The 19,148-nt window shown below is 38.6% G+C and overlaps 1 protein-coding gene across 13 annotated transcripts in view; it reads left to right on the top strand.

The window, feature by feature from the left end:
• The window catches only part of LOC126926294 (kinesin-like protein KIF13B), a 160,385-nt gene that overhangs the window by 121,392 nt on the left and 19,845 nt on the right, over window positions 1–19,148 (top strand). For all 13 annotated transcript variants that reach the window (XM_050742581.1, XM_050742590.1, XM_050742602.1 and 10 more), the window contains exons 3-6: window positions 10,054–10,217; window positions 16,230–16,498; window positions 18,544–18,791; window positions 18,976–19,093. In XM_050742581.1, coding sequence (XP_050598538.1) covers window positions 10,054–10,217; window positions 16,230–16,498; window positions 18,544–18,791; window positions 18,976–19,093 — 799 coding nt within the window. The remainder of the gene's footprint in view (window positions 1–10,053; window positions 10,218–16,229; window positions 16,499–18,543; window positions 18,792–18,975; window positions 19,094–19,148) is intronic.

Genomic DNA, 19,148 nt, shown 5'->3' with positions numbered 1-19,148 from the left:
AGTGGTTCCTTTTTTAAATAAAAATCGTAGCGTAGATTAATATACAATTCTAGTTAACGTTTTCCTAGGCTACAGACAATTTCCATCCAATATTCGATAATTCCAAAGAGTCATGGAAGAGACTTCAACGAAAATAGAATTCAATTTCATTTTACATCGAGAAATTGTTAGTTATTTCGACGTTCGAGAATAAACGAGGATTTCGAAATATTAAACAATTTTTCAGTACGGTTAATGTATTTGTTGGTTAATTTATTTAAATGGTAATCATTTGTCAGTAGCTCTACGCCGAACGTACAATTATCGTTATCTATAACAAACCAGCGAACAAAAGTCTACCGTGTTACTGTGTAGAAAATAAATTATCCTCTTTCACCTACTTCGACGAAGATATTCTAAAAATAAATTTCTGAACCACTTGGAAAGTTTGCCAGAGAATAGGAACGGCCGTAAAAATCCAAGCTGTAATACCGAATCTCCGAATCGTAGTTCGCTAAACGTCAGCCCCGAACTCGAGCATTTATGCCAACCGTTATAACCCAGTTCCATTGCCTGACCACCTGTATACCTCTACTACTGACGGTCTGACCACCGCAGAGGTTTGCGTGTCGAAGGTCGTTACAGCTCACCTACATGTATACCAAGGAGCCTGTATTTCCACGTATGTATAAAAGGCGTTAATAAAAAATGTATTCAGTTTTTGGAAGGTCGTGTATCTATATATAGCTGTGTACAAGGGTGGAACAAAATAATGGAATAGAAAGACCTTATACATCGCGTACGTATATGACATATAACAGGATTTCCTGTTATTAAATAATAAATTATGTAATTAATTTGTGTAATATTATTATGTATTTATGTAATAAATTATGTATATACAATATGTATGATTGCGTATGTACAACAAAATATGTATTATTTTACGTATTAAATAGTAGATAACATTCTATTAGGTCGTCCGAAAAGTTTCTTTCGCTTTATGAGAAAGTAATAGATGCACAACATTTTCCGTTTTAGATTATTTTATCGATTTACGTATGATCCATTTTGTTCTATCAAAGTAGAGATCACAACGTTCGACAGATTAGGTTTCATGTTTGTATAAATGTTACAATACAAATTATACAAATGTATAAATATATTTTAGGTTCGGACAACCTAATATAAGATAATGGAAACAGCTGTTATATGTCATATAAATACATATATGACGTATATACGTGTAACATGTTTCCATTATTTTGTTTAATCTTTTGTATGTGGATATATATATATATATATATAAATAGCACCATGACCTTAGAAAAAGGGAATTCATTTCTTATCAACATCTTATTAACGCCTGTACATCTGTAACACGTATGACATGTATGTTTCTTGTTACACGGAAGTTCGCGTGTCCGCCAATCGTACCACCGAAACGTACAGTACAATACGAAGGAACGAAAGTTTAAAGGGCTTGAAATATTAAAATATCGTCTTATTATAATAATTTCGCTGTGTAATTTTACTTTTAAAACGTTACTTTATTTGACAAGAATCTTATAATTATAAATAGATGATCAGTTACCAACGTTCAGACTTTCACGTCGGCTGTATATCAACCGCATAGCTGAAAACGCTCTGTCGCGTAAGTATTAGGTTGTCCGAAAAGTTTCTTTCGTTCCATAAAGTGATTATAGATGAACAACAATTTCTGTTTTATATTATTTTATTGAATTAGATATGTGATCCATTTCGTTGTATTTCTATCAATGTGCTTGTGCATAATTCAATATAATAAAACAAAAAACATTGTGCGTCTATTATTTCCTTATAAAAGAAACTTTTCGGACAGCCTAATACCAAGACTATCCTTTTCTCGAACTGTGCCAATCGCACCAAACTGACCCTTATTCTACAAGTTCCCATTCGACCGCAAATGTTCCGCGATCCATGGACGATAGCTGGCGTTCTGGCTCGTAAAATTTTCCATCGAGAAGATGCGGCATTTCCTGTACACCCGGTAGATGCACGTCGAAAGGGATTTTGTCACGCGATGGCCAGCCGGCCAGCTCGAGAGGCTCGGCTCTCGATTAAAACAGGGACTATCGAGCGGCCTACGTCGCCTTTTGCACACCGTGTCCCCGTAACGTGCTACAAAACGCGAAAACGAATCTCGCCGTCTGTTTCTGTGACGCGGTGTCGGCCCAATTCGCGTGTGCCAAGTGTTGTTTCCACGATCCCCGCCATTTTTTCTTTCTTTGCTTTCGACACGATTCTCCGGAGGAGGTGAACGACCAGGCGTTGTCCTCGTCGCGTTGTTAACGACGGACAAGAGTTTGCTTCGCAGAGGACTCTCGGAAGGGAAAAAGGGCAGGTTTGTTTCCGTGTTGTGCGTGCTGTACATGGAATGGTGTGTTGTGAGAGGGTGTTTCTCTTTTTCTTTTTTGACGAAGGGTGGATGTAGCGGGAGATCGTAATTTTTGATAGACTTCAGGACGAATGTCATGTTGTAATTGGTGTGTGTGTATGTGTTATCAGGGATTGAGAACGTCTCGTTTGATGGACGCGGTATTTTTAGATCGCGCGATAGAGAATGCTTAATGCGAAGCTTCGATTAAAAGAATTAACATAGAGTGGGTGGTTGTAGCGGTTGATGAGCGTCCTGGAGGATACGTACGCAAATTCGTATTTTTATGGACAGAATGCAAGGGAATGGTACGTTGTACGTTGCAAATATTATGCTTTCGATATGTTCTATATTTTCGCATTAAACCTGGCTATGTTTTATATGTGTAATGTAGACAGTGATACAAACGTAGGTGGACTGTACTGTATGTGTGTGTGTATTGAGAGAGAGAAGTTGGAATTTAGCGAGCCTTTGTGAAAAACACATGGAGGAGAAAAATATTGAGAAAGACAGTTGTAGCATTGCAAAATAAAGAGCAGCTTTTTGTTTCGAAAATTTATTCATTTATTTGTTATTTGTATGTATTTAAGCTGTTTTGTGTGTGCGGTAAGAGATATAGAAAAGAAAGTATTGGAATAGATGTTTTTATGCAATTTATTTAAAAAACACGATTCTTTATTTCGCTTATTCACGAAATAGGAGAATCGATACGATTACGTAAGACCACTAGCCTGAATAATTACTGCGAAGAATCAACGTATCTCGGATATCGTAAAACTATTATTTCAAAACTAGTGTGCCATATACTCGAGAACGATGCAGTCGAAATTGGCTCTCCCCAACAACCCCATTTAAGCGAGCCTCCTCTGCAGCTTTATCCTTAGTCGTTGGGAAAGTTGTCTATCGCAACGATTTTCTAATCGTCCAGTGGACATGCAGACGCTCGTCCATCCACGCGGTTATGCAAACTAGCCGTGTCGATGCAGAATCGTTGTTCGGATTCGAGGGGTCGTTAAATGGCTACAGCTTGCAACGAGATCGGCGATTCTAGTTGGCAGAGTGGAGGGCAGACACTCGTCTCCTGGCACGTTTACAGGCCGATGGAAAAAGTTTTATCGTATTCGTGGGACGAAGAACGATCGTCGTTTAGGCGAGTCCAGCTTACGAACTCTGAAATCGATTCGATCGTTTCCAAAACGGATACGACGTTGATTATCGCCTCGTCGTCCATCGACCTCGTGAAAACTTGCCGAAGAAGTCACTTTTAACCGCGTTTATGCTCAGACAGCTTAGATTTCTCGAAATTTCGTGGAGATATCGAGTAAGAACTACGGCTCTGGGAACTCGCACCGTCGTCGTTGCACGTCGTTTGCCAAATTATAAGGTCGAGAGGTAACTCAGGCAAACGTTCATTTAGTTTAAATACTGAAGAGCTCGTGGCGATATTGTTAGACCTCGTTACCATAAATCCTACGTTTCACGTCCACGTATTAATAGCCGTTGTTGTAAGCTGCGATGTAACTGAAAGCGGAGCGACAAGAACAATGTGAAAATCATGATTTCTGCTATGAGCTTTGTTGCAAATACCCTAACAATAACGACCTTCTGGTATTTTATGTTTCGATGTTGACGTAACGCGGTAAGCTGGCATAATCAGGGTGTACCTATATCGCTATAAATGTGGAAATTTCAAACATTGTTCGCGTAATACGTACACGGTTTACATTAATTAAATATACAGTTAACTCGTATTCGATATCGCTATATAGATAACATAGCATTGTCTATTAAACACTTTGACTGCTACGCCGAAATCACATGTTTCGCTCAGGACGCCACGGGAGTATTTTTATTAATCAAAACATATGACAAAGTATTAATAAATTCATGTTTATCTTATTGGTGGTCACGGGTAACCATCGTGGCGCCTTGGTAATAGTTGATAGCGGCATTTCATAACAAGGTTTTGTTTATTTCAACAAACCATTCTTTACCATAGATACTGCGCATAAGAAAACGAAATAAACAGTGTATTGAGATATATGTAATTTTGTGTGCTACATTGGATCAGCCGCGTAGTAGTGACACACATATATGCGTAGCGTCTCGTAGAACAAAATAATACAACTGTTCGGTACGCATAATGGTAAAAAGATGACGAGACAAAAAGAATGCCGAGACACGTGCAATGGGTATCTACGAATATCTTGTAAATCACGTATTAAATAAATATGAAACTATTTTCATATCATTTCTACGTGCAATATGAATATTCCTATACATTTATTTCGGTGCCTAAGATTCACAATTCTCAACAGAATGAATAAACAAATAAAATATATATGATATGAAAAGGATACGAAAAAGATATCGTAGAAAATATACGAACAAATTCTATAGATTATTTCGGTAATTATATTCTGTAATTATATTATAAATATTCATTGTTATCGTTAATTATTAGCTTCGTTGCTTCAGCATTATCTCTGTCGATGTTATTACGATACGAGACACGCGATTATCTCTGTTAAACGATAGTTTTCGTGTGTTGAGTTATCGCACGGTACGCGTAAGGCCGCCTACTGCTCGTGAAGAAGAAAGTCTCTGCGATGTTATATCCCAGGTGTTTCGACATTCTGCGTGGCAGTTGGCGTTCCAATTTCAAAGTAGCCGCATTAAAGGCAAACACAATTAGTGGGACACGTTCCAGTCGAAAGTTTACACACGGCCAGGCAAAAATCGCGGAATACGAGGCGGGTAAACACGAAGAGGAATATAGCAAACGCAAAAGGTTTCCGGCGAGTCGTCGAGCGGACTTAATAGGGGCGTGGATCGATATTGACCCCGGTTTACACGGGCAATTTTTTCGCCATCGCTGACATGCTCCCGTCTAAAGCTTTGTGTCGTCATACCTTGCCAACTAATTAATAACTCGTCGTACCTTTTACCTGTACGCTTGTTTGCATCGTAATTAAAAGAAGTGAAATTATATCGTGCCATAAGAAACGAAATATGGTACAGTAGTAAGTGAGACAAAAGTTTCAAGGAATAATTACTCTACAAGTTTGTTTTCCATTACATCGTATAACGCTTCTGCGTTTTCTACTGCAGCAAAATATCGCGTTTCGATGGAAATTATTATGTAAAATGAATGTACGTAACAATAGTACGGAGTATAGGAGAATAATTATAATATAATGAAATATAATTCGACATTTAAATATATATACTACGTATATGATATAGGAAAGCTTTGAAATTGCATTTATTGTATTTTTAACGGTTGGTGTAACGCATCAAGAGAAATTACGATTGTTAAGAATTTTTGTTTTCCATTACATCGTAAAACGCTTCTGCGTTTTCTACTGCAGCAAAATATCGCGTTTCGATTGAAATTATTATGTAAAATGAATGTATGTAACAATAGTACGGAGTATAGGAGAATAATTATAATATAATGAAATATAATTCGACATTTAAATATATATACTACGTATATGATATAGGAAAGCTTTGAAATTGCATTTATTGTATTTTTAACGGTTGGTGTAACGCATCAAGAGAAATTACGATTGTTAATAATTACGTTAACGTAAAATACAAGAAGGTGTAATTATTTTGGACGAAGCGAGCAAAGGCTTTAGTAAACTCTTGTATTGGAATCGACCATACACGTTCCTAGAAGGAGGAAAGGAGAGGCAAGAGCGAATAGTTACAAGGAAACTTCTTAGTTAGAAATCTTCAGAAAAATTTAGCAATATACATAAAATATGCGTTTTATGCTTCGATCCGAAAGCTTTCACGCAAATTGGAAGATAGAATGCGCATCGGACTGAGCCGGATGCTTCTTAGAAAGAGTAGAAGAAGGAGATCTTCTTGCGCAGCCTGCAAGATTATTCGGAATTTCAAAGTAAAAGGCAAACATCGGCAAAGTTTCGCGTGGATGGCCGTCGATAATGATTCTGGCCAGTCTCGAAGAGGATGTCTTTGCGATCCGTCCTCGACGAACGATTTTATCCGAAATCACAAGCCCCGTAATGACTCGGTGTGGCCTGCAAGTCGAAGCGTTCCAGTTTTTTTTTTTTTCTTTCTTTTTTTCTTCTCGGGACAGGAAAAACCGATGGAAACTGATTACTCGTGGAGAAAATGCGACAGGAAATCGATAGCCGGCCGATGCGTGGAACGACGCTCGTTTTCAACGACTTCTGGAGCCTTTTGACGTTGAAACAGGGGTCGTGGCTCTGATATATCCAGGACAAGAGGAAATCGTTTTCATTTCCAATGGAACGAACCTTCGTATTTCCTGCGCGATGGAAAATGCCTTTTCTCTAGTTATTCCGTCACGTACAACGAAGAATCTCTGTTAACCTCGAAGCGACACAATTCTCTTCGTTATGTCTGCTCGTTCGGGATTAGCCCCTTGGAGGGGAAGTGGGTGGATTCTCGTGTGACGACGACAAAAGCCAGCGAATTTCATGAATTTTTCTTTTACTCGTAACTACCAGTTACACGGAACTAGACGTTTTCCTGGGACGTATATATAGTCTCGAGGTACAAACGTAAATTTTGTTTTGTTATATTTCGATTCTTTTTATCGTTTATTAACTTTTTTAAGCGCAACGTTCAATAACTTTTTTAAACCGACGTGCGCGATAATTGAAAAATTAATTGCTCCATCAATTTCGAACAAAACTCATTCGCTTGGTTGCAAATCTGTCCTGGGAGATTGAAGCTCGAATTTCTATTCGATTATTTTCTAATATTCTTTTTAAACAACGTACGCTCTATTTATCTGTCAGAGAAGATGTTGCGGATTTGTTGGAAAAAGCAGGTGCGATGTCAGCGTAAAGTATCTAACGTTAAGAAAAATCTCTTTGCTTCTGCGTTCTGATAGCTGTGACAGATGCCATACTGTACGCCAACGATGGTTACATTATAAAAGATGATCGCTGGGCTCGTATCGTGTGCAACAAACGATAAGGAGAAGTGAAATAAAAAGAGTTACTTCAACGCTTTTGCGCTTCAACGCCATTTACTTACGCGTCAGAAACGTCTAGACTCGTAGAGTCAGCAGTTAGTCGAGGGAAAAAATCATAAAAACGACTTGCTTTTATCCTTGTTACCTCTGAAACGTTTCTTAACACTCGTGACAATACAAGAAATGGGCACAGCTGATCATCCAAAATGCGCAAGCCTGTACGAGACAATTAGCCAATTATTTTAAACTAACTTTTACAAAACATTTTAACCAATTTTTCTACCAATAAATGTATCGTGTTGGCAACTAAGTGATTGCGGATTTTGTCATTAGGCGGCATTGACAAAATCCGCAATCACTTAGTTGCCAATCCAACATTTATAGAAACACTTGTTACTTTTCGCTTCCTGCTTTGCGTTTCACACCTACTTTGCGTATCAAAAACTAGTAAAAGTAGAACATGGACCGTTGATTTTGAAAGTGGCGCGAGTCCATCTTCCTTTGTTTCGAGATGTTGAAGCGTCCGCGTGTCCATCGATCGAAAAATACTGATACGCTCTACTTGGTTTGTCCACTTCTCTGCAATGTGTTTAAGTAGACCTGGACTCAATATACGAACAGTTTCCTTCTTTTCCTTTGAGAATTAGCCAGGCCAGTGTCTTCCTTCTGCGTCAGAAACGATCCTGAACACTACGTTCGAAATTAGTGAATCGTTGAGCCGATTAAATTTTAATCGTTTAAAGTGTATGCTTTGTGTAATGTAATTTGCTTTCGTTTGTTGATAAGAGCTGAGAAAGCAAACTACCGCTGCTTAATTTCCATATCGTTTGTTTTTGATTCCACTGATGCGACGACTGTTCGAGGAAACCGTAGATCGCAGGAAATGAACTCCAAATGATTACGCATTAGCAATTTTGCGATTGCATCCCTTATCGAAATTTCAATCGAACGAAACAAAGGAATATCCTAAAATGTAAATCGTGCGTTGTTTATGAATAAAAAGTTCACGTTGAAATGTCTTTCATGAAATACACTCATTGAAATACATTTTCCACTTCCTCAATTTTTTTCGAAAAATGCACTCGACCTCGTACAATGTATCGGGAGTACAGGAATTTAATAAAATAAGACGAAGGTAAAATATGGAAAATTGCAGAGTTACAGAAAATTATGTTGCTATACTACGACCGAGAAACAATTGCGTTAGAGAAGATCGTGCATTTTGACAGATTAGGTCGAAAACAATTGTAAAATGGTTAATTGTAATTCTCTCGCTATTGGTATAGTATTTTAATATGCTGCCTTCTTTCGAGCTTCTTTCTTATCTTTTTAATATCAAAAGGTATCTCAAGTTTGAGCAAAACGTGAAAGAACTGTCATTGATACGTTCGATTTGCCGTTTCAATTTTACGTTGAACATTTTCTTAAGGTATTGAAAATTTTCCTTATTTTCTACGAAAATATATATATATCTTGCAATGTAGATTAGCATATAAAAATTCGAGGATATCAGCACGGTTAATAATAAGTATTAATTAATAATCGAAGCGTTTGGGGACATTTTATCGAGTAATTAAAATTAAAGGTACAACGATCGAATTGTTCGATCGTTCGTGGGAAGAGAATTTTCTTTTTTTTTAATTTTTTAAATGAAACGTCGTTCGTAATTAACGAGAATCGAGTTGCTCGCCATTACTCTTGATTATTCAAATATTATTGGTAAAATACGTTGAAAAGTAATGTGTCGTAAACGCGATTCCGCTCTCGGCTCACGTACGGTTTCATTCCCGGAGGGAAACGTCGGGATTTAATACCGAAAACGTTTCTGGCATCGGAAAGGGTTACAAATCAGCCCTCGACACGCAACTAACTTTTTCATCGACCAAGTCCCAGGAGCTCGTAAATCGATGACAGATATGATACTGAGAAATATGTGTAATTATCGGAATAATGTCATTGTTTCTTTAGAAACCTCCCGGGGACTTTCTATTTGACATTTATGAACAAATACTATGATACATATTCAATTTCCAAAATTTTACTGTACAGATATTTTGACTATAAAATGTATCTTCTTATGTATATACTAAATAATTAGTAATGAAATAAAGCGATGAAATAATCTAATAAATTATAATATATAATGTGGCTATATTATATAATCGATAAAGCGTGAGAAATAAAGTTATTTTGCTTGAATTTTTAGTAAAAGAACGACTGAATTTTATCGGTTTATCCGTATCTTTAAAATGGAAATTTAATCTCTATCAGAGATTTTAATTCTAAATTTGATTAAAAACACTGGACAAATGAAAATAATTACTCTAATAGATAAATACTAATTCCACATATAAATATTCCCGTTTCCTTTCTTCCCCTCCTGGTTTGTTATCATCTTCATCAACTTCTTAGCCATCTCCATCAACTTCTTCTTCTTCCTCCTCGACTTCCTCTTCTACCTCCGCATCACCATTTTCTTCTTTCTTCTGTTTCTTCGCTCCATCATTCTTCCCCTAAAACATAAAACAACGATCATACGTTTGAGCTTTCGGTGAACGTTTCTATCTCGTGGTTCTCAGTTGAGACGACGTTGATTCAAAAATATCAGCTTAATTTCACGTTCGTAATAAGTTTTTACGAAATGTGCTAACGAATGGCATGCCTTTTCGTGTTTTTACAGGAGCAAGCCGAAAACCTTCGCGTTCGATCATTGTTTCTATTCCCTGGACCCGGCCGTGGAAAACTTCGCGAATCAAGATGTGGTGTTCGACGCCCTGGGTCGCGACATTTTGGACAATGCGTTCCAAGGTTACAACGCCTGCATTTTCGCCTATGGTCAAACCGGTGAGACAACATACCATCAATATACCGATTAACAATAGAACCAGCGTAACGGAATATATATTTTACTATACAAAGATCGAGTTGAGCTTTGCTAAATGAAACTCTACGTGCAAACATAAATCCTCGTACCTTGTACCTGTCATTGGTGATCTGCGTTAGCGATATCTGACGGAATCTAGCGGATTCTCCTGCGAGGCGACATAGATTTAGTGGAGGGAATTGGGATTTATAGGTTGCATCAGATAGTGATAGATTTAACTGAACCTAACCCGAGGCAAAGCTAACTTCTTGCTTCCTAATGTTACCTAATACGATGTTTAGATAATCTGCTAGCTTTCCTGTAACGTAGATTTGCCAGAAGGAATTCGAATCCGTGGCTAAGTTACACGCGACGGTGTAACTAATTTTAAACTTAATTCGAACTTTACGTAGCAACGTTCGAAATTTCTTTGCAGTTTCGAAATATTAGATCGTCGTAGAAGTTCCTTGTCTTCTATAAGGAAATTTCAGATGCGGCACATTTTTTTCTTTTATATTAATTTATCGAATTACGTTGGATCCATTTTATAGTAATAGAAGAAACGAGAGAAACTTTCCAAGGAATCTAATATAGATATTTTATATTGTTAGGAGCCGTGTCTGCGCGATTTTATTATTTAAATACCTGCTACGGTATAGCCACTCCTATTTGAACATTCATTTTCAAAATACCGAAAGGTTTGTTATCCCAACATAACATTAGCTTGTCCGAAAAGTGTCTTTCTTCCTTAAACGTGTTTCATACAACGATGCACCTTCGTACAAACGTGAAACCAAGTCTGTGAAATGTCGCGGTGTTCATCTCAACAGAACAAAATGCATAATAATATAAATAATATAAAAGAAAAAACGTTGTGTGTCTATTATTTCCTCATGAAACGAAAGAAACTTTTCAGACAACCTAATGTTTCCCAGTTGCGGATTTTTCCTTTTCGGATATGGACGTATTTCATCGATGTTCGCGTATACGGTGTATTATTTTCTTCGTTGGAATCGAACGAATTTCGATTATATCGTAGATAATTTAGAAACTAGTAACAAATAACGTGACAGGTTATAGGCGTTTAACATTTCGACCTTGATTTCACGGTCCTTCAGACAGCCACACCCAACGTAACACGTAGCTGATTAAACTCCCTTCACGTGGAACGTTTCCACGTACTTACTTTGATCAGATTCTGGTTTCATTAACATTGCACAAGCGTGTCGCATTACGGATTTGTCGCTTCGCTGTGGTCTTTAAGTCTCTCCGTTCCGACGAGATCGTCATTAATCGGCAAGAATCTGATTATTTACCGTTCGTTGCATAGCGAATGCAGCGTGATGCTAACGAGACTACGGACGTTCGTGCGATTTTATGTTCTCGCGAACGTAATTAGAGAAATAAGTGTCTAAATAGAAATTTGTTCGAGTCTGCTAAATATCGCAACGAGTGCGTTGTTTCGCATATTTTTGTCTGATTTTCCGTATCGCGTGCAGCCTGTAGATTTTTCCGCCACGACTTTCCTTCTTCGCTTTAACGCGAATTTTTCATTGAAAATTCCGCTCGGCAAATTTCCTGCTGAAAAGGACAAACAAGAAAAAGCCAAGAGTCGATTGTGATCTCAATGATTCATACATCTTCAACGAGCAATGAATTTATTCGCTCGACGTAAATTTTGATTCTGAACATTTTTAAACGTCCTTTTTCCACGAGAGACGAAAAGCAAGCTGGTTTTTATGCTGCGTTTAAATCCGACAGAGAATAGTACGGAGAGAGGCAGCGTCGATTAGAGGCAGGCCATGCGCTTAAAAGCGCGCGGGTTAAGGATTAAGGAAATAATGCGGCCAATTGAAAGACAGAGAGAAATAATAGCGAATACCGTGTGATAGCGGAAATTTATTCACCGGCGTGAACTATAGTTTGGTTGTCACGGTTAATAATTGAAACTTGGCTGAAGAGATTCGCTGAATTTCAAGACGCAACGCAATATTCGAAGAAGCCTCAAGACGACGAGGGAAGAAATAAAACGAGTCTGGTTTCTAAGAGACGTAAACATTTTTCAATTAATCTAATGACAGGAAAGGTAACGATATTTGCTATACAACTGACATGTGTTATGTGTTTGTAAAGGTCTATTGTACAGGACTGTAGTCGCTAGTAGCCTTCAGAGGAGGACTAAATAAGTAAAGATAAAAAAAAAGGAACATTTCTAAACTTAAGTAGCGTGGAAAGCATAATGGAAAAATTCACGATAATAAAAATATACGTCGTCCATTATAAAGAGTACAGCTTTAGAACTTAGCGTTTGCGGAAAACTTCACTCAATTTGTGTTTCACGGAGATTAGATAAAAAGCAAACAACCTTTTCAAATTATCGATATACGCCGGCCTGAAGCGAAACTATACACAACTTGTAAATGACAGTGTATATCGCGCAAACTTTTTTTCCTTAAAACGTCGTTTATCAGCATCTATAAACTATATATGCTGGAAACTGCGCTCTAAACGCTCGAACATGAGAAAAGAAGCGAAAAAGGTCGAAAGAAAGCAAAGCAGCGTGAAATGTACAATGCAGAGGAAGAACGACCAATAGTGAAAACGAGCAGAAAAAGGGGAAACGAAGGAAAAATGAGAGAAGGAACGCGAGGAACAGAAATAGAAGGCAAGGATAAAGAACGAAAATGTGGAAGATAATGGAAGGAAAAACATGATAGAAAAGGTCCTAATCTACGACCAAATGAGGCACCAAGCGAAAGAAACGCCTGTTATACTGATTTTCTACGTCGTTCGACATCCACGTTCACCGTTTTCATCTAACGTTTTATTTCTGCCGATAAGGCGAGAACATGGTTCCACCCCGTGAACACGATCACCGTCATCCGCTTTTGCGCGACGAATAACACAATTAGAGGGGTCGACGCCGATAAAACGTGGGCAGTACGAGCAAGGTTCGCCTTACAGAGACATTGGCCCCTTTTTTCTTTTTCCTTCTGCTTTTAAAGTGAATTAACCAAATGGAACCGAAGTGGAAATGTCCTTTTTTTTTATTTCGGTTATTTCTCTTTAGAATTTGTTTGATTGGACATTCGGAGAATTCTTCCAGCTATGAATTAGCACTTGGCTGACTATCCTCGGTAGGATTTCATCTTGCTAATGCAACACGTATCCCATGGGAGTTCCATAACAAGTCAGTAGGATGCTTCTTCTTTAACCTTCGTTCAACCTGGCCTTTTTACGTTCCAGGACTAGTCGATTAGAACGTTGCGCAGCTCCTTTATTACGTTTCTCTGAATTTCCCCTTGAATCGTTGCTATTTTTAGATCATTCCTTGGATCTTCCTTCGTGATATATCACGATGAATTGACTACTGTTGCGAGTATCTGGCGACGTAGCTCGTTGCTGCTAATCCCCGTAGGACTGTTCCATAGGTTCGTACGGGTCTGATAATTGTTTCTTATATCGCTAATTTATTTTCTATTCGGACTTTTGATTTTCTGATTGTTAACGTTCATTACCTCCTGATCTTTGTATCTTTTATCACCTTTTTCGCACCATCTTTCCATTTGCGAGTTTGGGGTCCAAACGCTGCCCCGTCTACTTGACCCGTTTAGTTTGAGGGATGACTATGTCGTTCAGCTCGATACTCGATGTCCTTCGCGAAGTGGGAACATAATGCTTTCGTCATTTCGAGTTATAATCATTTTTCTACTTTTCAGATGCGATCTTGCAGCGTTATAGTCGCTGCTCTTTTGCCATTTTGTGCGGTTTATGTCACAGTATAGCGTGTACAGAATTGGTCCTAGAAGCTTTCTCCGAAGATTTTCCTCCTGCTTTAACTCAATCGCCCTAATTTTCCAGTATGCGTCTTTGACTCTTAGCATAAATCTTTCCATCGTTCGCGTACGATTTAAGCAAGCGATGAATTTGCCTCGGACAATGATTTTTAATTACTCGCGGTAGTCCCTCGCGCCAGACCTTGTCGAATAAGTTTTAGCCTTCTCGATATCCAGGAAGAAAGTAGAAACTCGTTTCACCTTCTGAATATTATAATACGCAACGCTGCACTTTGCATACTTTGTGCCTATCATTTTTACGTATTGCGTGTATTTTTTACAATTTTAGGTTCCCCTCTAGCGCATAATAGATCCACATTATCCGCTGCTTATAACGAATAGCTTCGCTCAGGATGTTCCGTATATTTTTCCATGCCACGCGTACTCTGTACATTTTTCCATATTTAAATTTCCTATAAATGCAATAGATATTCGCATAGTTACGATAGCAATGCCTCTCCTCGAAAGGGAGAGGCATTGGCCCTAGCGTGAGCGATGACGACGACGACGAATGTTGAACTTCTCTCGACGTTCAATCACTGCCGCGATGTTAAAAAGGAGGGTGAACAAGAAAAAAAAAAAGAAGAAAAAAGGAACAAGATTACGCACTTCTAAAGACTCTCGCGTCTTCTCGCACTTAGCTGCTCGCTTGTCATCGATCAATCGGATTGCACCTCTCCTCTGCTCATCGTCTCAAGGGATTATAGCAGGATAGAATGCTTGTACGTCTTATGAGAAGTTGTAGATGAGAATGCGAACTTAAACCTGTTAACGTTCGAGGAAACAATGGTGTCAATTGGGGGTTAAGCCTGTTGGAGGATGGTTGGCTGTTGATCGTCGCGGTCTTGCAGGTTTCTTCGAGAGCCGAGGATTTAAAGGAAGATTTACAAGTTAATGATGGAGCGAAAAAATATGTTTGCATTATGAGAATCGTCGAGAATATCGATTATGGTTTCTGTCCATGGAAGGGTGGTTTGTCGGAGATCGGGGCAGCGTCAGTTTCCTTGGAACTGATTGCAATTAAAAGGAGACTTGGACGTTAACGATGGGCAGGAAAATTTGCTCGACGTGGAAATTTGAATACGCGTAATTGAAAATTAATTGAGTTCACAGGAAGGGTGATCTGCCTTGGTTTGCGCGATCCATCGTCTTGCGATTTTTCGATAGGATTTGAGTTGGAACACGTTTCATCTATAAAACTTTACGAAATCGAGTTACAGTCTGAGTGGATGATAGTCGTAGCCCGACTAAAATAAATTCTATTACTAACGTGCTTCGATTTGAACTCTGACTTTGGTCGCAATTTTGTAGACCAGGAATTATTAAAATTTTGCTATGGTTCATCAGGTTCATGTCCTGCGTTTGAAACGGTCCATTAGTCCATCCTCCGCTCGGTCCTGATAACATCTAAACGGCAACCCTCGCTCAATTACTTCATTTACATAACTCGCCCTGTGGCTAAACATTTCCAAAGAAGAAGTCATAAAGCCTGGCAAAAATTACGGGATGTCTCTTATCTCATCAAGGTGTAGTCGTTTTATCGCCGAGATATAACTTCTCGCAAAGACAATCCTTTTAGCCCGTTTCATTAACTCTGAGTCTGTGTATAATAACGAGAAACAACAGGATTTTCAAGATCGATGTACGCGTCTCATACAAGTCACAAATTTCGGGAGAAAAGATTCAGCTTCGATTTTAATCTTAATTTTCAATTACGTTACTTTGGCAAATTCTCTCGTCAAACATCTGTCGAAATGAAAAGAATTGATATAATATTAATAAAAATACAATTGTAATATTATAATAAATAAATAATAAATGATATATTAAATTAAAACATTAATAAAAAATTTAACAAATTTTTCCACAGGTTTATACATTAGGTTGTCCGAAAAGTTTCTTTCGTTTCGTAAGGTGATAATAAATAAACAACAATTTCTGTTTTATATTATTTTATTGAATTAAACATAATCCATTTTGTTCTATTTCTATTATTATGTTTGTGAATAATTCAATAAACAAAGAAATATTGCGCGTCTATTATTTCCTTATAAAACGAAAGAAACTTTTCGGTCAAGCTAACAAATACGATCGATCCGATGGTCTGTATTTCTGTAACAATTGATCGAACTTAATAAGAAAGCTAATTTTGTAAAGGGTCCGGGAAATCGTACACGATGATGGGAAGCGGCGAGAACAAAGGTATCATACCACGGCTGTGCGACAACCTCTTCGACATGATCGCGAAGCAACAGAGCTCGGAGCTTACTTACAAAGTCGAGGTCTCCTATATGGAGATCTACAACGAGAAGGTGCACGATCTGCTCGATCCAAAGCCGAACAAACAGTCGCTGAAAGTCAGGGAACACAATGTCCTGGGCCCGTACGTGGATGGACTTAGTCAACTCGCCGTCACATCCTTTCAGGTAAGGGAAGATTTATCGATATTCGTCTCGTCCTTTTAATCATTCCTTTTGTGTGCGCATAAAGCATTGAAATATTAAGTTAGTAAGTGGCTGAAACTCCTGGTAAGTAAAGTAGCGAAGAAAGTAAAATTGAGAATTTCCTACACTGCGAGTGTTGTGATAACTTTTGCGTTAAACGTTTTTCACATTTTTTCATATTTGTTAAACCTATTATATCTATTTAAATATAAAATTCTAAAATTCTAAAATTCTAAAAAAATATAAAATTCGCATTCTTTTTCTTTCAAACTTCCTTTCGTTCGAATGACAATCAAATTATTAAAATTACATGAAAATTGTAAACGTCGTTTTCCTCTTATCACACTCTTTGCATCGTTCAATATACCGAGATATTTAATATTACTCGTTTTACTCGCAACATAGGCGAGATACTCGTGTATATAAATTACGTATAAATTATACCGTCGTATTCTTTCGTACGATATATCTTGTTTATTCTAAATATTCTTTTCGGTCAGGTTATTTATCGATAAACGAAGACTGGCAACACGCTTGTCCGGTTTTTCTACGATACGGCAAATCGCACCGCTGTTATTTATCGCTTGTTTCGCGTGTAACTGGCATATTGCCAAAACTGAAACTGTTATGATCGATATCCGTCATTGCGGTGCTTCGACGATTTAATTCCCGCAATAATGTACTATCATCTGCAATTAAATGGCGAAACGGTGAACTTTATAGCTTTCGAAATTAATGATTTCGCGTTCTCGCGAAAAGCAACCGAATATTATGAACAAAAGCGTGGTGTCGTTTTACGAAATTAATATGAATCTCTTTGATGTCCATTATGAAATTGGTATTCGTTTCCGAAGAACGTTGAAAATCGTACGTACGTCGGTTTATTTTCTAAGTTGATGAAGTTGATTGAACTGTCGCGATTACCACCGATCCAATGACTTTTACCGATCGCTCGACCGACCGACCGACGAACATTAAACGAACGAAGGTGTATAACGATACACGATCCTTTCAGAAAGTAAAATCAGGTCGTTTTACATGTATGCGAAGCTAGTGGTTACCTCTTTTATGCAACAAACACGTTTCGTGCATACCAGTAACGCGTGATAAGTTTCAATTTGCTTCATCGACTGTGAACTACGATACTATCGTGTCACGTTTTTCGGCTTTCCTTTGTATCGTTTCGATGCGATCTCCTTTTCCATAGAAACCGCGCGCACAGTCGTTCGATGCTGCAGCTTTTAAGGGGAAACTTAGGAAACGTTTACCTAGCAGCTTCTTCCTTCGTGTTTCATCGCGCTTCGTTTATATTTCGCGTCACCGTGTCTCGGCCAGTTCTCTACGTTTCTACAAATTAACGGGAACTATTTGCCGTATCTGTCGGGATTACACCGAAAGATTGGAATTTTCCAATTTCCTCTCTGATTTTCAAAATTACAAGACGATCTTGGAAAAGACGCGTGTAAGAATATCTCGTATTCCGATAGACGTACTGGAAATCGTTGGAAAGTCCAGATATCTTCCTCTTTCTTTTATATCCAGCTTTTCCATCTCAGGATAATCGTAGAAAGAAGACAGAGAAAGGCTTTGGAGCTTCGAAGAAACGGTGGATACGTAAAATTCGAGAAACGGATGGAAATGGTTCCCTCGTAAAACTTGGCGAACACGAAAGTCGGAGAATGTCAAATCGGTTTTCCGGTTCTCGGAATACCCAAGAATCTGCTCGTTACGTCACGCTCGCCAGCTACCGAATCGTTGCGATCGTTAAATCCAGCATTCCTGCCGAATCGACTGAATTTCCCAACAGAATCGCCTTAATTTCCCAACTTTTCCATGCCAGCCATCCGTTCGCCGGTAACCCGAGCCCAGAAATCACCTTTCACCAAGTCAGTCAAGTCAGCCGAGTAATCTATCAACGACCGGATGATATGTTGAAGCCGCTCGAAGCTGCATATCGCGTGTGCGATTCGAGCGGTAACAAGAGAAAAGTCAAATTGGCGTCACGAGTTACTACGATGATTTCGCAGGACATCGACAACCTGATGGCGGAGGGGAACAAGTCGAGGACGGTAGCTGCGACGAACATGAATTCCGAGAGTTCACGGTCGCACGCTGTATTCTCCGTCATCCTGACGCAGACGTTGACGGACTCGAAGAGCGGCGTCAGCGGTGAAAAGGTCTCGCGGATGAGCCTGGTGGACTTGGCAGGGAGCGAAAGGGCTGTGAAAACTGGAGCAGTGGGCGATAGGCTTAAAGAAGGAAGCAACATAAACAAGTAAAGTTTCCTTTTGTTGGCGCGATAGAGCTAATCGTCGAACGCTGTTAGAAAACGTTGCTTGTGATTAAATATTTACCATCTTCTACCTTGTTAATAAGGCTAGAAGTGTTTGCGCCTGTGGCCTGGAAATATACCAGAGACGCGATAGATCGTGCGATATAAGAGAGACGAATGTTTGCAGATCCCTAACGACGTTGGGTCTAGTCATTTCGAAGCTGGCGGATCAAAATTCCGGAAATAATAAGAATAAGGACAAGTTCGTGCCGTACAGGGACTCCGTTCTGACGTGGCTGTTGAAGGTATCGTTTGATATATTTGGAATGTTAGACGCGACCAGCTTGCTAATTGTTAGGT

Source organism: Bombus affinis, chromosome 2, assembly GCF_024516045.1.
Source record: "Bombus affinis isolate iyBomAffi1 chromosome 2, iyBomAffi1.2, whole genome shotgun sequence".
NCBI classification, from domain to species: domain Eukaryota; kingdom Metazoa; phylum Arthropoda; class Insecta; order Hymenoptera; family Apidae; genus Bombus; species Bombus affinis.
This window is presented reverse-complemented; position numbering and strand designations above follow the sequence as displayed.